Source organism: Hydra viridissima, unplaced genomic scaffold (genome assembly GCF_058129835.1).
Source record: "Hydra viridissima isolate aposymbiotic clone 2 unplaced genomic scaffold, HvirCarnegie_v1 scaffold_10, whole genome shotgun sequence".
Taxonomy (NCBI): Eukaryota; Metazoa; Cnidaria; class Hydrozoa; order Anthoathecata; family Hydridae; genus Hydra; species Hydra viridissima.
This window is the reverse complement of record NW_028324309.1, coordinates 4,861,305-4,885,982: the sequence shown is the minus strand read 5'-3', so window position 1 is coordinate 4,885,982 and position 24,678 is coordinate 4,861,305. Positions and strand designations below refer to the sequence as shown.

General features: G+C 26.2%; 2 protein-coding genes across 5 annotated transcripts in view; both read right to left on the bottom strand.

Moving 5' to 3' along the window:
* LOC145192795 (uncharacterized) overlaps positions 1 to 24,678 on the bottom strand; it is a 34,648-nt gene that overhangs the window by 7,372 nt on the left and 2,598 nt on the right. For 3 of the 4 annotated variants that reach the window (XM_090065730.1, XM_090065731.1, XM_090065729.1), the window contains 32 exons: positions 20,027 to 20,103; positions 19,798 to 19,861; positions 19,478 to 19,566; positions 19,186 to 19,231; positions 19,022 to 19,106; positions 18,792 to 18,859; positions 18,535 to 18,636; positions 17,843 to 17,914; positions 17,118 to 17,302; positions 14,429 to 14,507; positions 12,697 to 12,778; positions 12,402 to 12,450; positions 12,060 to 12,144; positions 11,246 to 11,314; positions 11,020 to 11,130; positions 9,035 to 9,115; positions 8,617 to 8,670; positions 8,316 to 8,466; positions 5,729 to 6,027; positions 4,866 to 5,013; positions 4,555 to 4,724; positions 3,908 to 4,036; positions 3,701 to 3,776; positions 3,291 to 3,390; positions 3,026 to 3,136; positions 2,831 to 2,906; positions 2,669 to 2,758; positions 2,530 to 2,596; positions 1,681 to 1,863; positions 1,163 to 1,480; positions 728 to 940; positions 147 to 219 (listed from right to left, as the gene is read on the bottom strand). In XM_090065730.1, the coding sequence (XP_089921856.1) occupies positions 147 to 219; positions 728 to 940; positions 1,163 to 1,480; positions 1,681 to 1,863; positions 2,530 to 2,596; positions 2,669 to 2,758; positions 2,831 to 2,906; positions 3,026 to 3,136; positions 3,291 to 3,390; positions 3,701 to 3,776; positions 3,908 to 4,036; positions 4,555 to 4,724; positions 4,866 to 5,013; positions 5,729 to 6,027; positions 8,316 to 8,466; positions 8,617 to 8,670; positions 9,035 to 9,115; positions 11,020 to 11,130; positions 11,246 to 11,314; positions 12,060 to 12,144; positions 12,402 to 12,450; positions 12,697 to 12,778; positions 14,429 to 14,507; positions 17,118 to 17,302; positions 17,843 to 17,914; positions 18,535 to 18,636; positions 18,792 to 18,859; positions 19,022 to 19,106; positions 19,186 to 19,231; positions 19,478 to 19,566; positions 19,798 to 19,861; positions 20,027 to 20,103 (3,602 nt within the window). Of the gene's footprint in view, positions 1 to 146; positions 220 to 727; positions 941 to 1,162; positions 1,481 to 1,680; positions 1,864 to 2,529; positions 2,597 to 2,668; positions 2,759 to 2,830; positions 2,907 to 3,025; positions 3,137 to 3,290; positions 3,391 to 3,700; positions 3,777 to 3,907; positions 4,037 to 4,554; positions 4,725 to 4,865; positions 5,014 to 5,728; positions 6,028 to 8,315; positions 8,484 to 8,616; positions 8,671 to 9,034; positions 9,116 to 11,019; positions 11,131 to 11,245; positions 11,315 to 12,059; positions 12,145 to 12,401; positions 12,451 to 12,696; positions 12,779 to 14,428; positions 14,508 to 17,117; positions 17,303 to 17,842; positions 17,915 to 18,534; positions 18,637 to 18,791; positions 18,860 to 19,021; positions 19,107 to 19,185; positions 19,232 to 19,477; positions 19,567 to 19,797; positions 19,862 to 20,026; positions 20,104 to 24,678 lie in introns of those variants that run through there. The other variant, XM_090065732.1, reaches the window with a different exon arrangement.
* Positions 20,546 to 23,963, bottom strand: LOC149882742 (uncharacterized). Its single transcript, XM_090065740.1, has 3 exons — positions 23,096 to 23,963; positions 22,877 to 22,940; positions 20,546 to 22,787 (listed from the first exon to the last, which is right to left on the bottom strand). The coding sequence occupies exons 1-3, from the start codon at positions 23,536 to 23,538 to the stop codon at positions 20,952 to 20,954; spliced, it is 2,343 nt and encodes a 780-aa protein (XP_089921866.1). The 5' UTR covers positions 23,539 to 23,963; the 3' UTR covers positions 20,546 to 20,951.

Below are 24,678 nucleotides of genomic sequence, written 5' to 3'. Positions count from 1 at the left end.
ATTAATAAATAGCAGTTTCAGGAATCTTTAAATACAATATCTTTTTACAGATTACTACTAATATAAAATCTTAATGTGTACTTATCAAAAATCAATTAAAATTAAGATATGCAAAAATTTATTTAAAAAATGTTAATTACACTAACCAAACATGTGCTGGATAGCTCATTTTCATTGAACCTTGAATCCACTTGGATACATGCAGATTAGATTGATTATCTAAAAAAAGAGAAGAAAAAAAATTAATTCATTAAAAATACTGTAAATAAAGAAAATGATAAATGGATATATGCATTTTCAATATGATTTTTCTCATAAATATGAATAAAATTGTTAAATAAACTCACTGCTTAATGAAAACTGATCAAAATTCTTAGGTATTAAAATGAAAAAATGTAATCTGATAAAAAAAAGTTTTTCAGAGAAGAAAATAATAAGCAAGTTTTTCCAAACAAAAAACAAACTTTTAGCATAAAAATGATTTCTGAAATTCAGGGTTTTTTTTTTACTTTTTTTACTTTATATTTATGCTGCATAAATGTTACTCAACTATTGCCTATTCAATATAAGAGGTCTTTTTTTTCAAGAATTCCAAGAAAATATAACAAATGCATTATTTTTAAATCACATTTTGTAAATCATTTTGTAAATCACATTTGTAAATCACATTTGTAAATTACATTTTGCATATTGATATAAATATTTTTAAAATTTAGTTTTAACAAACCAGTTATTGAACCCCATGAGTCTCCATGACCATTTGAGACAATCTCAGATGTTGTTAATGTGTTTCCAGAAACATATGGTAGTCTTTGCTGGATGCTGTGAGAAGAAAAGTTCCAATCATCAAATTTTTTGAGGAGAGCCACACTTGTTTGACCAACGTTAGTTGAGGATATATTATACTTTGATGGTGCAGAAAAAACTCCACCCCAACGACCTGGTCATTGTTAAAATTTAATACTGAATTCTTATATGTTAAGATTGAAATATTATAATGAAATATTAAAATTGAAAATATATTGAAATATTGTTTTCTCTTATTACTACCTAATTTAACTTTTAAGTTTTTAAAAAGTTTTATAAGAAATTTTTTTCAACAACTGTAATTTAAAAAAAATGAGAGGTTATTTTTACATCAAAATATATTTCAAACAGATACCTCTTTCATTTGCCTCTAATCTGTAATTAAAAACAGAATCTTTAATCTTATAACTTGATTTAAGTTCATTAGCAAGCTTAAGTATAGAGTAATCTTTATACAGATCGGGTTGATCCATATTTCTCAACCAAATATTTGCGTTGCTCCATGTGTTAGAATGAGAACTAACAATAAGAGTCCATCCTCCTCCATCTCTTGTCATATCACAATAAACTTTTAAATAGAGATTTTCAGTAGTTTTAATGGTGTATAAGCCATCAAATAATGGTTGGTTATTTTTTTCAAGAAGCAATTTTATGGCTTTACATGATTCAGCAACTAAATTATAAAATAAAACCTTATTAAAACTTAATATAATTAATTTGAGAAAAATTAGTAAAATGTAGAACAATAAAATCATACATAAAATCTGACATCAAATTAAAGGTTAATGAGCTCTTAAAATAATGCCATCACGATTTCTTAACCTCATATCATAAGTTAAAATGAAAAGAACAAAAAGTATCAAACTTATTTACTTGGACAAGGACTTGTATTACATACTGATTCCTCTTTTGATACACCAACACAATCACTTCCTCCATGTTTAACTGTTGGACTATTACAAAATCGATACCTTTGTCGATAACCCCCTCCACAACCTTTAGTACATTTAGTATATTCAGACCAATTGCTCCATCCACCATTAATTGGGTATAGCTCTGTAAAATATAAAGTGCAATAACAATAAAATACTGAAAATCATCTTTTACTGAATGTACTTTAATTTTTTTTTTTAATCTTATTTTGAGGTTTAACTACTAAATTCATTTTGATGATAAATGAATTTATAAAATTTTGCATTTTTAATTATTATAATTTTCTTTGCAGTTGAATCTAATCATACTAAGTTAGTAAAATGAAATTTCTTATTTTATAAATATAAAAAAAAAATTTTCTTTATGGAAATACAAGTATAAAAATACTTTATTTACTAGTTAATGCTATTTTATATAATATTTTTAAGTAATGCTATTTTTAATAAGTTGAGTTATTTTCATAGGTTGCAGATATTAGTTATGATAGATCTTACATCTCATTTTAAAAATATATTTGGTTGTATAAATTGCTTATGGTTTAATAAAACATTATTTAAAGCGGAGAAACAAAGGGGGTGTGGCATTTTGATATCACACACACCCAAGTTTTTTTTGATAGATTTAACAAAATCTATTACCATGAGAAAGTAAATTTAAAAAACCAAGATTTTTTTTTTTTTAATTTCTTGCCTTTTTTGTGTGTTTTTCCATGGTTACATGATTTTTATATGGTGGAGTTAAAAATTGTATAAAATAACCAAAATAACAGAACAAAAAATGAAATTATACTTGTTTGACAATTGTCTGCAGGGTTGTATCCACCATGGCAAACGCAGTCTCCATCAGATGAGCAGTACTATAAAAATATACTTTGTTAAGAAAAGGAAATACTTGATCAAAACAAACAAGCAAAAAAAATCCACCTTACCCCATTTTTTGAACATTCTTTACCATCAATATTTGGGCAAGTTTTGAATCCATGATCATTTAATGATTTACATTCTTGCTTATAGCAAAACTGGAAAATATAATTAACTTTTATCAACAAACCAGGTAAACAAATGATTTCAAATCTTAAAGCCTTACTCACCTTATTTTCATCACAAATTGAACCATCTGATACCATACCTAGGCCATTTTGCTCACTTTCTGTGATAGAGGCTCCACTAATAAAATAAAAAATTAAGATGAAAACCTAAAACCTCAATATTTAATTTAATAGGAGTATTTAAAAGAAAAAAATTAAACCTGCAAGATTGTCCTTCGTAAAAGAAACAAATTAAACCTGCAAGATTGTCCTTCATAAAAAAACTTCTTGTAACTTTTACCATAACCTGGAACACGAACAGGAATTGTTTGCCTTGCATTGCACTGAAGCTGTCCACACTTAATGTCTCTAACAAAAAAAAATTTAATAAATTAAAATTTCTTAAAAATAAATTTCTAATAAATCACAATTAGGAATTCTTAAAAAGAAAAGTTTAAAAAAAATAAGTAAATAAAAAAATCATAATGGATATACTTTTTAAATAAACCAAAAAAAAAAAGACCTTTTGGAGCAAGAAGTATTAGCTATAGAAGAACATGTTCCAAATCCTTCTAGATTTGTATTTAGGTTATTCCAACAGCTATCAGATGCAACCATTGCATCTTTGATTCATGTTAAGAGAATTATTACAATATTTAAGTTTGAAAACAAAACATGTAAAAAGATTTTGAATAATGGTCTGATTTAGCATATATATACATATAGTACAGTTAATAAAATTTATTTATTAACCACAAATACACCTCAAACTAATTACTTTTTATTATTTAGGTTTTCAATGCATTAAGGTGTGTTAACTGTAAATCAAACTATTAAAATTTACAATTTTTTTTTTTAAAAAGTCTCAAATATAATTAAAAATGAAAATCCTAAAAAAACTTTTGCTGTTGCCAAAAGATGTAAAGTATTTACCTAATTGCCACAAACTGCGACATTGATCAATGAGTGATGGAACACAAATTCCAGCAAAACAAAAGGCCCCTGTATGCTACATAAAACGCATACAGTTTATTTTGTAACTAACAAATTCAAATACCCATAAGTAATAAATGAAGATAATATAATTACCTAAAACCAAATTTTTACTAAAAATAGTCTATTTTGAAAATAAAAAGTTACCTTCTTCATAGTTGGGTCACTTTCCAAGTAGTCCAACCACAAGATATTATCTAGCGAATACTTTAGAACATAACCTGTTATTTTAACCCAAGGCACTTTAATCATTTGAATAGTTCCAATGCAAACAATCTGAGAAGAAAAGGTAACATTTTGAGTAGAAATCTCAAAATATTTAATTACATTTAAATTAATTTTGAAAGAAAAGAGGTTAAAGTGCATGTATTTTTATTCAAGGGTTAAATTTATCAACAACAAAAAAACTTTTTTTGTTTTTTTAAATGTATTTTTGCTCCTCTCCATATTGCTGCATATTTAAAAATCTGTAAATACTAACATACTTTTAATAAGTAATTTAATGTCTTTATCTGATGATTACTAATTAATCTTAGTTTAAAAAGTTTTAATAAAAAAACAAACATAATTAGACTAAGTAAACATAATTAGACTAAATAAACATAATTAGACTAAATAAACATAATTAGACTAAATAAATTTAATTAACAGAAACTAAAACTTCAGGGTAAACTTTTGTTCTGTATTTTGTTTGATATTACACAAACAAAAACAAAAGAACAAAACTTTAAAGCAAAGTTTAAGTTTCTTTTCCCATTTGCCCTATTCTAATAACCTTATTTTAAAAATCAGACCTTGCCAAAGTCAATTTGAAGCCAGCTTCCATCACCTTTCTCTTTTGAACGCCATCCATTACTTTCAGGAACCACATTTGATGGTTTATAATCATTGCTGTAAAAACTTCCAGCTGAGTATGATAATTCTGGTAGTGCTTTGTTGCTCAAACCCAAAGGTACATCACATTCTACAAGAAAAAAAATCAATAGGGTAATTTTTTTCCTTGAATTTTAAAAAAAGAGATTTTTGTTTTTGTTTTTTTTTTTAATTTTATTATAAGAAAAAAAAAAAAAAAACCAAGTAGAATACTAATACAAAAAAAATTGACCTAAAATATTCATGACTATCACTCTTCGTAAATAAGTCATAACACAGGTTGCTTCTAACCCTGCACTGCATCCATGAGTTGGCCAGCTACCACCAACTGCAACACATCGAACACATTTCTGACTTTGCATGTGCTGAAGAGAACCCTCCTAAGAATAAAGAAAAATTAAGAAAAAATTTTTCTAGACCTAAAAAATTCTGATTACAGAATAAATTGATGACAATTTGTACATGTAAAGTCAGTTTAGATATAAGCTCAGGTCAGTTTAGAATTTTGTATAGTTATAACATAACATAATTTACATATTTACAACAACAAAATTTATAAAATAACATAATTTTATAACTATAAAATAATGATTTCTAATAAGATAATTTATAGCATAATGCAATTTATGTAACTGTAACATATATATAATTTACATAGTTATAGCATAAGTTATAAGAACTTTGTAACAACTGTTTTTATAATAAAAAAATATTTATATTTATATACTTATTACCATTTATAAAAAAGTCCATTTAAATAAAATTGAGAATGGTCCACTGTTGCATATTTTTTTTATTGAAAATTTATTTTCTTTATGTGTATACTCCTTAAAGAAATTTTAAAACTTCAATAGTTTAAAATAGAAAGTTGCTTAAATTTATTATATCTATCATATATCATACTTCAATCATCACTGTAAATATTTTAAGGCATTTAGTTTAAATAAGATAAGAGATAAGAATTTAGATAAGAGTAAGAAGTAAGAAGAGATACCGGAATTTTTTGTTGATTGGAAAGATATTTTTTTTAATGTAAAACTTCACAAAAATTGTATCATAAGTAAAATTATTAGAAAACAATTTGTTTTCACTTACTTTAGTATGCTTGAATCTTGGGATTTCAACTGCACATGTTGTATTTAAAACTAAAATGTTGTCTGAACTAATGCACACTTTCTTACCACTACAATGGTGGGTTAAAGAACCATCAGCAGCAAATATGAACTTCATATAATTGTGTTCACAATGACCAGAGTGACCATCTCTGTCAATATACTTGAGAACAGTTCCATCAGGTACTGCTTTACTGCAATAATTTATTTGTGGTGAGATACAAAAAGGAGTATGGTAGAATAAAGCAGCAGTTGTAATTGAAGTCGGATAAAACATATAATCTAAAAACAAAACAGACACTTAACAAATGAAACAAAATGATTGCAAAAATGTTTTAGAAATTGTTACATAGAACAATTAGTGTTTAAAGTGTTACAATTGTTACATTTCAGAGTGTTTTATTTTTTTCAGAGTAATTTATATCATTAATACTTTGTTTAATTCAACCACTAGAATTTTCAGCGTTACCCCAGCTTAAAAGGAGTGAACATCATTAACGACATTTTGAGATGTAGAGTTGATTGGCGAAGTGAAGGTTGGAGTTTTTTTGTCAATTGAATTTAATCAAACTGAGTTTTTTTATTTCTTTTATTTTCAGAATATTTTTTAACAAAAGAGTTTGCTTAATTAAGGTTTCAGTAAATTTTCTATTTTTTTTAAAGAAAAAAAAAAAACACTTTACAAATTTTTTAAATTAAAAAATTTGTAAACTGTTTTTTTTTGCAAAATCCAGAGGCCACAAGCATCTCACTTAGTTCCAGATAATGACTTGGTACAACAGCATAATGTTTATTTAAAGATAAAATCTTACCACAAACAAAAAGTTTAGTAATAATATTAATACTATCATTAACATATAAACACCAGCATTTTAATATAAAATCTATAAAAAGCTAGTTTAATAAAAATTTCATGCAGCAGCAGCAAGAATAATATTGAAGTGCAATATTATAAGGTAATACATTTTGGTTGTGGTATGTAGCTATACAACAATGATTAAAAGAAATAAGCTTAAAGAAGTATGCAACTTTATAAGCTTAAAATCGATCAGTTTTCTTTTCAAAAAGAACTTGTAAATGGTTGTAAATTTTAAACCATTTTTCAGTAAGAGAAAAAAAAAACTCCTTTGGATAAAACTTTTGAATAAAAAATGTTGAAGATCTCTTAAAATGTTACTTTTGTAATTTCTGAACAAGATAGGAGTTAAAATCTGATACTCAGCTCAGAATTCTCTTTGAAATTCTAAACGCTTTTGCATCCATACAATTGCCACTATGAATCCAATACATTTCACTATGTAAGACTAAGTAACAAATATTGCATTACAATGTGACAATTTATTTAATCTTATAATATGGTAACATAAGGATTAGCTGATTTACTGAAACAGTTTGATACAATAACGTTTTTAAACATTGAAAGTTTGACAAAAGTTTATAACAAAAGTTTTAAAATGTTCAACAACTTCTAGTATGTTTTTATCCAGAAGTAATGAAAATTTTGTTTATGTTTGATTAAAAAAAAAAAAATCCTCAAAGTACTACATCAAATGATCTAAAGAATTTAATTGTCCCAAAAAAAAGAATATCATGTTTTATTTTTAAAGCTTTCATGCAAAAGTAGTTAGCAAAAAAAACTTTTTCAAAAAAAAAAAGGAAAAATCTTCTTATCAAACATACATTTTGGATTTGGATTTGGAACTGGGAAAATCAGCCAGGAAAATCCATCTTTATAATATCCATATGGCACTCCTTTGTACATGACTATTTGATGATGGATTAATTAGTTTAAACACAGCATTGAAGACCTCAAAAACCAAAACTATTCTGAGGTACCAGTTACAACAACAATGTTACAGAAAATCAAGACTGTGAGGCAACTCATCAACAATGACCCGCATAATTTTTTACATTAGTTTAAAGCTCAAACATTATTATGTTACCATGAAAAGAATCCTTCACGATGGGACCACCATTTGTCTGCAAAATCAATGCAGACAAATGGTGGTCCCATTGAGAAGCAACAACTGACATCAGACATCAAAAAACAAGAAAATCATTCATGACAATTCAAAGCCCCATGTCAAAAAAGTCAAAGATTATCTGAACAATTTGGGCATTTCAATAATTGACCATCCACTGTACTAACCAGACCTCATAACTTGTAATTTATAGCTTTTTAGCAAAATCAAGCAACACCTGACTGACAATAAAGCTTTACAACGTCTAAAAAAGCAGATTACAGAGATTGTTGCCAAAATATCCATAGAAGAATAGCTAAAGACATTCAAGGAGTATCTGGAGAGAATACAACTTTAAAATACATTTAATTAAATAAAAGTTATTAATATCTTTTTCTTTTATTATTTTTTTTAATTTATTACATCATTACTTTTGGATACCTTTAAGTAATACAAGAAGTTTGTTTTGTGAAAAAAAATAATAAAAAAATGTTGAATAGTAGACAGAGAGATGTCAGCTTTTAATCAAATTTTGCAGTTTCACATAACTTAAAGTAAGCAAAATAATAATAAGACTTAAGAATGAAGGGTTTTTAAGCATTTAGATACCTTCAGTATCTGGGCACCCACGAACATCAAGTTTAAAGCCAGGATACTCTCCCTCAATCCAATGTTTTGGAATTATTTTCAAGTACCTTGCAGATATTTGTGGAGAAAGTTTTGAAACAGAGTTACTATTGCTAATAGGCCCAAGGAACATCTAGAAAAATTCTCCTGCTAAAATATTATTTAAATTAGCTAATATTTTATAATTAAATAACTAACAAATATTTACAAAGTGCACTTAAAAAAAAAAGTAAAATGAGAAATTTAGTATTTTGAAGTCATTTTTTAAAAATAAATAGTTTACCTTCACATTATTGCTACATGGAAATCCATTTTGCAATGTTTTATCAGCAGGACACTTTAAAATACCAAAAAGTATTTAATTTAAAGATCATTTATACACTTGCAATTTAACATTAAGCATGTTACATATCTTCAATTAGCAAATGAATTCTAGTGGACTAAAGATGAGCTTAGTTTAAAAACTTAAATTATCTTTCAAATATAAAAGTTTTTTTAAATTTAAAACTTTGTTGCTTACTCTACATAAAAAATTTTTTTTTAAATTAAAATGTTCTGTTAAAATATTTTAATTTTCAAGAAATAATCCATAAAATGAAATAAATAATTTAGAAATCTGATATTTTTAAACTTTTTATTTAATTCAAACTAGAACTTTTTGTATTTTACATAAAGTTATTAACACTAACTTATGCACATACTAATGGGCTATCTCCTTTGCAGTATTCTGGCAAATCACAAACTCCAGCTGATTCCCTGCATAGAGTCCCTTGTTTTCTGTACTGAAAATCAAATAATTTTTATGTAAAGTGTATAAATTTTTATACTTATAGTAAATTATATACAATTACAATGTATATGCTATACATAAAAAACTTACAAACATTTATCTTGTAAAAACAAATTTACAATTTTAAATATCTCAAGTTAAAAAATAAATATACAAAAATAAAAATCCTAAGTTAATTAACCTAATAGCATTTTTTATCTAAAAAAGTTCTGTTGGTATCCTTACAAAATAATTCCATGAAAAACCCATGAAAATTACCTATGGTATTTCAATTGGTATTGGGAACATTATGGGCCATGGCTATTCTATTGCTTTCCCATGGGCTTTACTATGTTTTCCAAATACTAATTGAAATCTCATGGTTTTTTTTTGCATGATTTTCTCATAGAATGCTATCATGGAATGAGATAAATGAAATCCAATTTAGATGTTGTCAAATCCTATAATCGTTTGAAAAAACAGTAGCTATAATTCACATGAAACACTACAATTTAACTTCAGTAAAATATTTAATCCTTGTATATGTATATGCATACTGCAAATACATGCAACATTACAAGTCATTAAAAAAAAAGCTATCAGTAATTTTCATGTTCATAAACATGTTCAATAAAAATTAAAAAACAATAATTGGAAACTAAAAAATTGGAATTGACATATACAACTTTATATACAATATCCAAAACTATAACAATTCATGTTTTTAAAAATTAAAAGCTTAAACATATCAAAAAGAATCATTGATACAAAAAAAGTATATATATCAACTGGACACTTGGTATACAGTTAGGAGCCAATTAAAAGTAAAGTAATACACAAAACATTTTTGAACATAGATAATAAAGCCTATACACAGTCACTGGTATAAAAACACTATAAAAATCAACATTACATTTGCGTATATTTAAACTGAATTAACCCTTAACGGCTAAGTAAATAAGAATATACTTCCATGGTTTTAACAAATGAACCCTATGGTGTACTCATTAGGACCCCTTGTGCAACAATTGGGACTTATAAGAAAACAATTGGAAGCCATGGACTAAAAACTGGGACCCATGGCGTAACCATGAAACCCTAAGCGTGCAACATAACCCATGTATTAAAAGCCATGGTTTAATCATGGGGCTCAATAGGGATCCATGGGGTTTCAATGAAGTTCTATGGGTTACCCGTTGAATTCTTAAGGAATATTTACATTAAGGTAAACAAAAGATTTTACAAAACCAATAAAAATGGATAATCTAATTAAAAAAATCAATTTATGTGAGATGGAGGTTTGAAATGTGTTTAAAAAAATGATCCAATTAAAATTTAAGATTCATTAAAACTAGTTTGAGTTTTTTTTATGAAATAAAAGTAAAATTAATTTCAAAATGAACATGATTAATCGTACAATTATGATAATTTATTCTTAATATATAATTATAATAGTTTATTAACAGCTATGATAGCGTAAATGTGTCAATTATTAATAATAAATATTAAAAGGAAGAGAAAAAAAAGAGCAGGAAAAAAAAGACTGGGAAAAATATCCAAACGTATCATTTAAATATCCAATTATAGCTTTTAAATATCTAAATATAGCATTTAACTCACAAACTATGCATCAACTTGTAAATTTAAATATGTAAAGTATGTTTAAAAATATACTGTAACATGATAAGTAAAAAGGTTGCTCAATAAATTATGAAGGGAAGTTACATTTAATAGCAAGCTCTTTTTAACATTAAAGGCAGTTGTAGTAAATTACTTAGTTTAAAAAATTGTTTGTAGATAAGAAAGATGATTTTAGTAAATTGGTAAACTTTATTGCTACAAATTGAATTGCCATAATTACTTTAACATAATTTATCAATACTACATAAAAATGTTTAAAAAAAAATTAACACTAACAAGACATTCACTCGAACAGCATTCTGGATTGTAAATATAACTGCATTGAGCATGCGCTTTCAAAACACAACTGTGTGGTTCACAACAGTTGTCACCATTTCTAGCACACATCTGAGATAGAAGTAAAATTATGCAAAAAAAAATAGATAGGAATTAATAATTATTCTTACTATAAATAATTTAAAATAAAATATTCAACTGCTCAAAATTAGCATTCTATTCAAACCTCAGGTGTTCCACAATCACATTCTTCGTCACCTTCCCTTATGCCATTGCCACAAACTTTTGTTATTGACTATAAACATTAATTGTAATGAAAAAGTTATTTTCAAAAATTTTATATATATATATATATATATATAAATATATATATTTATATATATATATATATATATATATATATATAATTATATATATATATATAATTTATATATATATATATATATATATAAATTATATATATATATATATATATATATATATATATATATATATATATATATATATGCTATATATATGCTATATATTGTTCTATAGATGTTATATATTACTTACATACACATTCATGAAATGTTTTAAAAGTATTTTTTAAAATTTATTTAAAGTTTTTTTTTTTAATGGAAATTGAACTTTGTAGCTAATTCACTCATTTCTATTTTATTGATATCAGTTATGTGCTTTGACCTTCTTACAAAAATCAAACTTTGAGCTTGTTTAATTTGTTTAAAGCTTGTTGCATCTTTGCTCAAAGTTTGAGTTTTATAAGAAGGTTAAATCACACAACTGATATCAATAGAATAGAAATGAGTCAAATAGTAATTTGCTGGAATTTGGACTATTTTGAACTTGGAATTCATGCTAATAAATAATTGATTAAAAATTCAGGCTATAAACTCCATATAAATAAACTCCAAAAGCATTTGAGATGCAAAAGTAAGAAAATATAAAAATGATGTCGCCCTCTAAAAAACACAATTCATTTACATTTTTTTAAAAAGTGGTATATACAAGCTACTTTTTTAAATAACTAAAATACTTACATCAGAAGGATAATCTGACAGACAGGGGTATGTGTTTATTTTGTAAATGTTCATGTTGCAATCAGAAAAACCTGGTATGCTTGATCTTGAAAATAGCATGTAATAAAAATAATTTTATGGATAGAGTTTTATTTACAAATAAGCTTTTTAAATGATAAACTGCTTTTGACTAATAACTTAATTCAGGAGATTTTTAAAGATTTATCAATTTAGTTTTTTACTTAAAGGATTACATAGTTATTATGTGCCTAATTTTTTCTTTCAAACGATGATTTGATCACTCAAAAGAAACCTTGTAACTTGTTATAGACTCATATCATTTTGCTTATAAATTGAACTTACTTTGAACTCCCCATGAAACATCCTCTGGTTGTTAAACAAGTGCAAGTTTCTAAAACAAACTATCATGATTATCACCATCTGAATATGAATCTTATTCATTTAAATTACACAGTTTGTGATGCAACTATGTAGTTCACAATACAGGAAAGGTTATTTTTGATAGTAATTAGACATGATCATTTATTTAAATCAGTTGTTTAAATCATCATGATCACTTGTTCAAATTAGATTAAACTATATAGATAAAATTAAGAATTAAAAATTTATCATAACTATTTTTAGTTAATTTACAAACCATCATCATGATAAAATCCCATATTATGTCCCAGTTCATGACCAAGTATGTAAGTTGGACCACTTATGCTGTTATAGTCCCACTATAAAAACAACAGTTTCATGTAAGATAAATTTGTATGATAAAGTTGAAAGAAGGTAAGAGTTTACTTAAGTTTTATATGAAAGTGAAAAAAAGTAATAACATTAAAAATGTCACCTAAACATTGGCTTTAACATCCAGAAAAAAATGTAAGAAGAAAATTTTATATTTAGTTAAGAGAAATTAAATGTAGCATTTTTTTCCTACATTTCTTGCTACAATAGTTGCCATTTGTCCTAATTATAACAGTTAAATATTCTCTTCCTTAAAATTGTATTTTTATAGATATATCAAATACATTAATACATAAAATGGCTGGTAGACCAATAGCAAATAATTGCTAATGGCAATTCTTTTTAGGTATACCACAATGTGTTTCTTATTTGTAAAATTCAATGATATCACTGTTTACCATTAATTCGTGCCTTGCTACAAGTTTTGCAAGACCTAGCAAGTAATTGATTAATATATATAACAAGGCACCAACTAACATGGAAAAAGGCACCAATTGATATGTAACATGAAGCTAATCAGTAGTAAAAAGTGTAAAATCTGCAGTTTGCTATTGAATAGATATAGTTAAAACCATGGTTTAAAAAATATTGTGTTGCAAAAAAATTAAATTGATGTGCCATTTAATTTTTTGAAAGAAGTCATCTTTTATCTCAAAAAAACACTCATTTTATTGTTATATAGTACTTTGATCTTATACACAGGCCAAAATTACTTGGGAGTTCCGTGACTCTTCAGAAAAACCATTGGCAAAAAAGAAATTGGATTTTCAACAAGAGGACCAGCTTTTTCACTAATATGTTGATGAACTTCTATAGGTGGCAGTTAATTGTCTGAAACAAGTTTAGCAAAATAGTAATGTAAAATATTAATAGTTAATAAACTATATTTCTGATACTTATATTTTGTAACCTTTTTTCATAGTTGTTATGCTAAAGTTTTGTTTTTTTTCAAAGTTAAATATTTTTTCCTTCCATCAATTATTTTTTTCTTTTTTTTCTTTTGGATTTTAATGTTAATATAAGGATGGCATTTATGATGTTATAGTCATCTTTTTTTCTTCTTTAATGATTTACTATGCTGAGGGAAACCCATACTAAAAATTTTCTAAAAATAATAACATAGAATAGTAAAAAGTAATTTTTGAAATTATAAAGAAGGTTAAATCAGCCATTATTTACATAAACTTATTTCTCACTATTTACAAGTAGATTTATGTAAATTCTTTTTGGAAAAAATCATAAGAATGGTCATATTGGGAGGTCAATCAAATACTATAATTTTATATTACAACTGAAAATGTAATAAACCTTATTACAAGAAATTAGTAAAGATAATACTACAAAACCTTCATTGATTGGTTCAATAAATTCGATAACCTTGATGGGGTTAATTGTAATGAATTCAATAATAAAGATAAATTATTTAGTTTTTATTGAAATATGACTTTAAAAAAAAGATGCAACTATTAGATGTTAGTTCTAATTGCTTTTTTTTTCATTAATTTTAATATTGTTTAAACTGATGATAGCAAAATCACACCCTCCTCAGCACTCAAATTACACATGAAAGCCATAAAAAAAGTTACCATTTTATAGCAGACATTAAAAATAAACAAAATGACATAGAAGCAGCTTACAGTGTTAACACTCACAGCATCATCTTCACACATAGAATTAACATATGCCATCCCCAAGCTATCAGACCAACTTTCATGACTATAAAAAAAAAAAAAAAAAAAAAGAAAGAAAAAACAGATAATATTAAATATTTTTTATTATTTGTTAATTTTAAATTTTCTAGCAACTTTCTTTTTCTCTGGCTGAAATCTATTTTTCAAAGCTTTTTTAAAAATGCATGTTTAATTCCGAAAATTAAAAAAAGCTTGTTTTTCTAAAAAAATCAGGAAAAATGCAAAATATGTAAAAGTACTCTTTGTAATAAGATTATCATTACTCATTTATGCCAAATGATTTTTTCACAGGTATTAAGTTAATGCAGTTTTGGTGTAAATATTAATTTGGGTTATTCAAATTCAATTAGGCTATATAGAGAAACTTAATCACAGAAAAAAGATAGTTAACAGCTTTATCTCGTTTAACTAGTTAATAAATTGTTAACTAATATTTTTCTATGATTTGGTTTCTGCACGTAGTATAACCTTAACAAAATCCAGTTTAGGATAAAATTTTACATTTTCATTATTATTGCAAAAATATTTTAAAAATGCCAAAGCTTAAAATGACTTTTCCTTAAGTGACATATCCAATATTTTCAGAGCAGTTCAAATCTGCTCTGCCAATATATGAAAACCTTATGAAGTTTTATCAAGTTTGAATAAAAAAGAGTACAAACAGCTTGAATCATTTTAACAGCATAGATGTTTAAAAAATTAGCTTCCTTTCAATTTTTATTTACAAATTAATGCAGCACTGAACTTGCAAATTTAGTCATTAAGTTCAGACATTTATAAATTTTAACAATTTGTGACTTGTAATTAATTAAAGCTAATAACTTTAATTAAATTAGATGATAAGTCCAAAGGTTAATTCAAGAGATAATTATAATAATCTCTTGTTTGGAATACTTTTTAAAGACATCATAAAACATCTTGTCTAAAATACTATTCATACACAGAGGTTAGTGCATTGAACTGAATTTTTCCAAGTGTAATATTAATGTTTGAATGGTTCATTTCTTCAGCAGCTAATAAGAATCTATAAGTTGTACTTATGCTAGGGTAATCAGTGTGATTTAAATTGAGGATCTTGGAATGTTTTTATGAGAAATGAATGCTGTAGAAAGATTAAAATAATTCAACTCACTTTTATCCATGGAACTAAAAGTTATAATGCATGGAAATTGTAACTTTGTTCTGCATTTAGAGCAGAAGTAGCTTAAGATATGGCAAAACTGAGATTTAGTTAGGTCACACAGAAACCTAACTAGATCTCACTTTTGCTATATCTGAAGCAAATTTCAGAAAGTGTTATGGCACCTTGTTTTTTTTTTTTAAACCATTTCAGTAAGTTGACAGTGCTATCAAAAATCCTATTCACGTCCATCAGAAGCTTTTATTGTGACTTATATGATCTAATACTAGGTATGATGTACTATGATGAGTTAAAAATCAATTTATGTGATTTGTTGACTTATGTAAAAAGATTGGCTGATTTTTAATGAAGTACAATACAAAAATCAGTTTCTATAGAGAATCCACACCTAGCACTTAACATAACAGCTAGCCTACTTGACACAGTGATTGTAGAGACTTACTGCCTATACAATCATTATCTATATCAACTAGAACAGCTACCTAAAATAGATTTAATCAGCTAAATTTGCTGACATAATAACACAGCAAGTTATTCTAAGGAGAATACAAAAAGCAAAATAAATAAACAAAAAAAAAACAAATAAAGGATGAAACAATTTGAGGAGAATTACTTTCTGTAGAACAAAAATTGTTTACAATATTGTAAAACAAAAAACTGATTTCCCAATGTAAAAATTGTTACTATTTATATTTCTTTTGTGGTACTATAAAATGATGTTATACCTTTTGGTATAAATCCTTTATATGATGTTATAAAAACACGGTCTGTGAGTTTGCTCCCTTAATGCAAAACTATTCTAACTGCTAAACATAAAATTGTTCAGGAGAGCATTTTTAAGTTAAAATTTTTTAAATTAATTTTCAATGTTTTAAGTTAGGCTTTAACAGCCAATAACACACTGTCTTTGCAGTTGATTAAAAATAAAAAGCTTCTTTCCTAACTATCATTTTTATCTAAATGGCTTGACTACACCATAGAGGCAAAGATGGATGTTTATTTCCATTGTGAAACAACACTGGTTTGAGACTTTGTGTTGAGCTTTCTATGCCCAGTCATTACTGTGCAAGATTGTGGTTGAGTCCAAGAGTAGTAAACAAATGAATCTCATCTTTACAATAACACAAATCATTACTAATATCAAAGCAAACTTTAAATTCTTAACATTAATTGTAGAAGATTCTATTCTTACAGTCTTGATAAGAAGTTTAGCTCTTAACTTTGTAAGACATATGTTCCGGATCAAATCATTTGACTCACTGTTTTGGAAAGTGAGGCTGCAAATTTTTTAAAAAAAAAATTTGACATTTACAACAATATTCTCTTAGCACAAAACTATTAACTATTTCATATTAAAACTTATAAAAAGTTTGTAAAAAAAAAAAACTATACTAATATGACAAATCAACACAAAGAGATATAAGTTATAATTTCCAAATGCAGAATCAATATGTCATATCAAAACTTATTAAAAGCTTTTCAAAAAAAACAAACCTCAAAAACATAGCATCATCAAAATGAACATCTTTAAAAACAGAATTTTTCTTTATAAAGTCATTAACATAACTTTTAAAGGATGACAGTTCAGAACCACCCTTATCAAATCGTGCAAAAGAAGGCTGGTCTTTTTGTATATCAATTGCTACTATAATCAAGCGTATATTAATTGCTTGATAAGCCTAAAAAAAATTTTAAAAATTATAAAATAAAAGTTCCCATGGTGTTTAAATAATATTAGCTAAAATTTAGACAAATTATTTTTTAAACAAACAAAAAATATTGTATTTTAATACATTTTCATACACATTGGCTACTAAAACTGATATACTAGATGTAATTGACAAAAATGTAAGAATATTTGAAGTTTTTACATTAATTTTGTGGAAACCAGTGAGGAAAGAAAAAAAACAACATTTTCTAATTGTTTTTATGAACATTGTAAAGTAGCATAGATAGCTGAAAATATTTTCTTCGAAACTATAATTTAGTTGGGTAGAATTTAAATTGTGTCAGTATTTTTAGGGTAAAGATTTAAATTAGTCAAAGAAAAATGACATGCAAATTATTTAGTTATTTTAAAAGTCTTATTTTTAAATTCTTATTTTTTAGCATATACACATTTTTTTTTTTTTTTTTTTTTTCACAAATTGTTACTTTTTACCTCAGCAAGAAAGGGTTTGTTAAGCAAACTAAGGAAAAATGTATGAGTATATTCAAACCTTATCAACTTGAGCAAATGAGTTTAAAACTCTTTCAATCAGCAAGTTGCTATCATTGTTGTACCTAAACAACTTCAAAAAAAAATAAATAACAGACAAATAATAAAATTAAAAAAAAACTGTAGTTATACTTGATAACAGACAATAATTAATAAAAAAATGAAGTTATACTTGTTACATGCCATCAGCATGTATAAAGATTATAGTTTTTAAACGAATATAGTTTTATATAAATATAGTTTTTAATATATATAAATAGTGCTGTGAATTAAATGGTGATACAACTTACTTAATTTAGTTTTTATAAATATTAAAAGTATCTAATCAATGTGTTCTTGAAATTAAATTAGAAGGAGAATGTGTTTTACATTGGAATATAAAAATGACATTTAAAAACACACACAAAAAAAAAAAATCCATAAAAATAATTATTCTGATTTTTTCAAAGAATAACTTTTGAGTTTTTTTCAAACTTTTATATTTAGAGTATAATTTACCTGTGAATTTTCAATACAATTTTTATTTTTTTGATTGTTACGTATATATTTATGAACAATTTTTAATATAAATATTCCATAAATTATTCTTTTTAAAGATATTTAATTTACTTTTTTTAAATTTGTTTCAATCTTTGGTAAACTCAACAAAATGCAAAATGAAGCAGAAAGTTAAAAACAAAATACAGACAGTACCATTCTGTGATCACAGCTAACAAACATTTCAATATATCGAGTTTCCTTTCTTGTCATATAAGAAAGGTACTGCTGTTCAACGTTAATTAGTTCAATCGGAAGCTAAAAAATAAGTATTCACCAAAACTTTTACAAAATAAAATTTATTCAAAAATTTTAAACAAAAATTTATTACAGCTTCTAATTTTATTTTGTGGAAAGATACTTCTGCTTTGAAACACACAAAATCAGATCCAAAGTATTAATTGTAGAATTACATTAAGTAAAGAGAAACTCCTTGGGAATCTTGCACTATGTATCTTTTTTTTTTGAGCTATGTCATGGTCTATAAAAAAGTTTTTAAAAAATGTTTATATTTTAAGAAGAACATAGAATCTTAAAAGTAAAAATGATCATTAGGTTTTAACATCTGGTATTTATATATCTAGGCTTTTCTATAATGAAGTTGACACCTAACATTAAGGTATAATACATTATCTTTTCTCACCAATATAAGATAAATTTTGCAGATTATCTGAGAAACTTTGAACTATACCATCAACATTGATCAAATAATGTTCATTGCCATTCATCTATGTAAATGGATAGTATAATAAACACCTTCAAAATAGCTGCAGATATAAATATTTTTTTCAATACAAGTAATCTTACACTGGGGATAATGTCTTGCCTCCTTTTTCCTTTTTCAATTGTTCCACTGTATAAGAAATAAAAATTAATTGTCATAAGTTAATATTGTCTAAACGTATTGATTATTTAAGTGCATAAATCTCAAATTATATTGAGAAAAATAGAAACCATTTTTACATCTCATGGGACCAAGTGGATTATCTCCACTAAAAAAAAGTTGATTTACTGATAAATTTAGACATGAATTTAAAATAAGAACAAAAAAATATACAAGGTTTTAGAGTTTTAAAAATATGTTTCTAATGGTACTCACGTCAACCCTCCACTGCAAGTACTGATGTAAACATTAGAAGCTTCAACACCACGCACTTTACCATGATAATAGCAATGTTCAGGTACATGCTTTTAATTAAAAGATAATCAACTAAAGATCAGTTTTGAACATGTTGAAGAAATTTTAAGACAATCCTAGTTCTGTGATGTATTTTAGAAGTATTTTACAATTTTACACAGTAAGTTCGTTTTTATTATCACAAAATGCTATTTTAAGCATACACTTTGATAATAATTTGCAGAAAACATAATCAAAAATTAATACACCTGGAAATCCAAAAAATTCCATACATTTATTACCTTAGCAATAAAAGGCTTGTCATTTTCATAATTCTTAATCCATATAAATCCTTGGTGGATTTTTCTAAACAATATTTTATAAAGTTAAAATTAAAATGTTTGATTCAGTTTGTAAAGATCAAGACTCGTTGGAGTGAATTTTATAACAGAAAACATCAGTTTTTTTAAAAAAAATTAACATAAAATTTGCCATTAAGAAAGTTGCAAATGAATATTATTCTAAAATTACCCATCCTTGGTTAAATCAATCATATAACTGCCAAACTTTGAATTAAATTCATACGTGACACTCTCTTCATGATTATCCTAAATTATATTATGGTTCTTTTCAGTTAAAAAGTGTATTTATAAGATAATATAACTGCTAAGTTCTAAAGCAAATTCTCTTTTTAGATCTATCAATATAAGAGCTAATTATTAAAGTATGGAAATAAAAAAATTTCTTTTAAAATTTTGAAAAATTTCAATTTCGCTATAAATTCTTTTTAAGACCCGATGAACAAAGCCTTTTTTTAAAATTTTTTATTTTAAAATTCAGTCGAAAAAATGTAGTAGTAGCAGTAACGGTAGCAGTAACGGTAGCAGTAGTTAGTAAGCCACTACCAAAATGTACTTTTTTTCTCAGATCATATTGGCTCACTTTGGGATTTGTTGTACATATTATTCTAAGACAATCCTGAAAATTTAAGACCTATTGGATAAAGAGCAATTTTGGGAAATAGTTTTAAAGTTTTTAAGTATTCTCTTGTTTTCAATGAATTATTCATTTTTATGGCATTTTTAATATTTATTATACTTCAGTACAAACTTTGATACAAATATTCATTCCATTAGAATATTTGAATATTATGGAATGAATATTCACCACATAATCTTAAACACTGAGATAGAAACAGAGGGCTGAGGGGCAAGAGTCCCCCCCCCCTCCTTAAAACTTTATTTTTTTATTTAAATTTTGTTTCTGGCTGCCTTAGCCCCTGCTTATTTCTGAAATTACTGCGTTCAACATGTTTTTTTGCACAGGGGTGATTTCAAAGTTAAGTTTAAGAGAGGTTTGCTATTTTTAAAAAAATTATTCTTGACAGTAGTCAAGTCAAGGATGCCCTCTGACTTTGGTATGTGATCTAAATTAAATTGAAAAAAAAAACATTTTCTCATGAAAAAGGTATAAAGTAATCAGTTTTAGATAAATTACATTTATTTTCTGCTCTGCTTTGGTTTTTAGTTAGAATAAAATTATGTCTCTTTACTTGACCATAAACTATCTTTGATGCCTCTGATACTAGCTTCACGGACCTTTCCACTGACTGTGAATTGTTGGGTAAATCTGTAAGAATAGGTTTTTTAGAAGTCTGCAAAGCGTTCTCTAATTCAAATGATGGAATTAGGATAGAAGTTGGAGGTTCAACCTCAATTAAAGAAACATCAACTAAACTACTCCATGTATAAGCGTTAAAGTTAATAGGCATAATTAATTTTGCTTTGATTTTTGGTTTGACTTCAGGACTTACTTCTCTTAATTGCCTTATGTGCAAAACTTGCTTAATAGCTTGAGCCCTTATATCTTTTTCATCATCTTGCAACATAGAATATAAAAAGTTTTCTTGAAGACAGCAATAAGAGTTTCCTTGAAGATTTTGAAAAACAATTTGCTGTATATTATCTGCCTGATTTTTAACAAGCTCTATTGTCTTATGAAGAAGTCTAGGAGCATCTTTATAAAGTCCAGACCTTTTATGGGCAAACCACATGGGGCAATATACTTGGACTATATACTTTGTAATTGTACACAACTCATCTGTAGGATTCTTCGATCTTGCATAAACCATCATTATTCTTAAAGCTAGAGTTAACCATCTGGCATGGTAAACAGGTCCTGGTTTTTTTATTGAATATTTTGGAGATATAAAGCCTTTAGATATTCCAATACAGTACTCGTAAAGTTTACGTTGATCTGTACTAAGATCAGATAAAATATTAGAGTTTACATAGGAATCAATCTCTGAATGAATTGGAACAAAATCAATTATTGGTAAATCATGCAAATCACTTGCAGAAGCTTTTTGACCAATAGGGCCCTTATATTTCTTTGGATCGTTAGTTTTACCATCTACTTCAGCTATGACATGGCGAAGTGGTAACTCATTTTGGTGAAGTACACATCCTATTAAATGGATTCGTCGGTTTAAAAGCTTTTCTAATGTCACAACTAAGCCATTATCTGCACCAGTATTAGCAGAAGTATTATCAAGAACAATGGCTTCCAAACTACTAATGCTGTTGTATTTTTTGAGTATTTTTAGAGTCTCAGTTGCCATTGTAATTCCTGTTCCATTTTTTATTTCAATATGAGTTAAATATTTCTTAGAAAAAGGTCCACTTTCTGCAGTAAAAGTTAAGTGATGTTCATCTTTTACTGTTCTTTTAATAATAGGTTCTGCATATTGATCATATCCTAATATATGTGCTAATGTATTTTTGTCTTTTTTACTATCTACTCCAATGACTTTTAAATGAAAAACTTCTGAACTATGTTTTTCACTAATCATGGTTGAAACACGCTTTTTAGTATCAAATATCTTTTTTTCAGTGATAATTTGTGATCTGTCATTTTGAGTTATAACTTGATAGTCTATCAAGGTAGCAGTTGCTATGGCAGATGTTGCAGCGTCACTAACTTCGAACCTGATAGCAGCTTTGGCAATGTTAGTTAAATCTGTGTAATTTTTTTTACACAGTGTTTTTGCAAAAAACTCATGGTTTTGATTTTTATAATCATCATTATTATCTATTTCTACATCATAAGTTTCACTGATACAATCATTATCTGAATGAAGTGCCATGTCACTTGTTAAATAAATTTTCTCCTTACTTTTTTTTCTTGCGATCTTGGCTGTCTCTTTCTTATCAATTTGGCCTATCTGCCAAGTTCCAAAGGGCCCTCGCTTAACTTTTTGATCCTTTAAATACTCTCGTTCTAGAACTGGAACCTTAAGTTAAAAAAAAAAATTTTATAGCTTAGAGAAAGTATTTAAATAATAAAAAGCATAAAAAATAATTATACAAAAAAAAAAGTCACCTGTTTGCTTTCTTCACAGAGACATACATAGTGCTTGTTAGTGCAACCCTTGCATCGAACATTTCTAAAGGGTAATATGTATAATAAAATATAATGCCATAATTTGAGAAGAAATAAAAAAACTTTACAGCTGTAAAATTTGTTGACAGTTTAGTCACAAATTTGTGTGAACAAACATATTGTTTAATATTGTGGTTTTTTGAAAATGTAACTTCAAACCTGTCATCGCAATTTAAAAGAGGAAGTTCACATCTGCATGTTGATATGTCAAACAACTTTAAAAGGTTATTTTCCAACCAACGAACACTGTTTTTATGTTTTGAAGCTTTAGATCGTTCAGCTGCAATTACTTTTTGAAATGTTCTTTGTAACTTATTTCTTAGAGGTTTTTCCTTCATAAGTGGAAGATTTGGATTCACTTTTTTCCAAATTTTTAAAATTTCTTCACTTACTTTTAAAACTATGGCAGGAGAATCAATTTTTTTAGTTGTAATCATTTCTTTTTCGACCTTATAAGCATATTTAATAGTCTGTTTATATGTTGGAAGGTCACTAACAGGTAGTTCGTTTGGTTGCCCAGCATATCTTTCACTTTCATGTCTAGTTATAATATTATGCGTTCTTTTTCTTGTTGGTTTCCCAGATCCACATTTTGCATTCATTTTTTAATATTTAAATTCAGTCTGAAAAAGATTTTTTATATACTTGTTGTGTAAGATAATATAATATGATAATACCATAAATACAAAAGCAAAATATATGGCTAATATAAATACTTTATCCGTATTAGATTTTAATTATTATTTTATATTATAAAACATCGCAAAAAGTATCCTTTTCCAAACACATTTAAAAATGGCAAACTTGTTGTTATTATACAAATTTAAGACGCGAAAATAACATTTTAAGCGAGGTTCTGTCCTATTTCGCAATACTTAAATGGAACCATGAAAATGTAATTGGTTTTATTTTTCCCAAAATAATGACTAAGTTTTAAAATTTTTTAAATTGCAAATAATTTTATTGAATATAAATAGTACATTTCCCAAAGTGAGCCGAGTGTTGACTTTAACTTGGTAGTGGCTTAGTAGTTAGTAGTAGTAGCAGTAATTTTAAGATTTGCGTGTGGGTTTAATAGCAGAAAATTCTTTGAAATATCTTTCGATATTCTCTTTTAAAACACGTGCGAAATTTTTTTGCGAACTGATTCGTGAGCTGCAATAAACAAACGGGAACGAATGGGAGTGTGCGTCGATGAATTAAAAAAAATTATGCAAACAAACTCTTGAAAAAGTTGTTTTAAAAGTTAACAAAATATTTTTCGTGAAATTCATTTTAAAACGGCCTACTTTTCGGAGGACTGTATTCTATCACGTATGGTTTGAACTGATACGGCATGGGAAATAAATTGTTACCCTTGTGTTCCTTAATCGAATTTTTGTAAATTAAAATTAGCTAAATTCCAAGTTTCAAATAACGTGTTAAACTTCATAGTTGCGATCGTCCATAAATTGTTTCGTCAAAATCAATTGGTTTAGTTTATGCCGTGTTGCTTCATAATAAGAAAATTATTTTAAAAAAAGCTAGAATTAATTTCTTATCAACAAAAATCAACAAAAACTAAAAACAAGCTCGAGAGTTTTTTCATTATTTGGTTTTAAAAGGACGAGAAAAGAGGCAGAACTGGTACAAAAATTGTTTACAATTCATTTTTATTGATCTAATGATATTGACCGAATCTAAAGTAATTAGAGAAAAAAGCAAAGATGTTATTAAATAAACTTTCTTTTTTTGCTAGTGTG

What these genes read in the sequence shown, in the direction of transcription:
- LOC149882742 (XM_090065740.1), bottom strand. Translation starts at nt 23,538, where the DNA reads ATGAATGCAAAATGTGGATCTGGGAAACCAACAAGAAAAAGAACGCAT. An exon ending in CTTTTAAATTGCGATGACAG is followed by an intron (nt 22,941 to 23,095) that starts GTTTGAAGTTAC and finishes ATTACCCTTTAG; the next exon opens with AAATGTTCGATGCAAGGGTT. An exon ending in TCTGTGAAGAAAGCAAACAG is followed by an intron (nt 22,788 to 22,876) that starts GTGACTTTTTTT and finishes TTTTAACTTAAG; the next exon opens with GTTCCAGTTCTAGAACGAGA.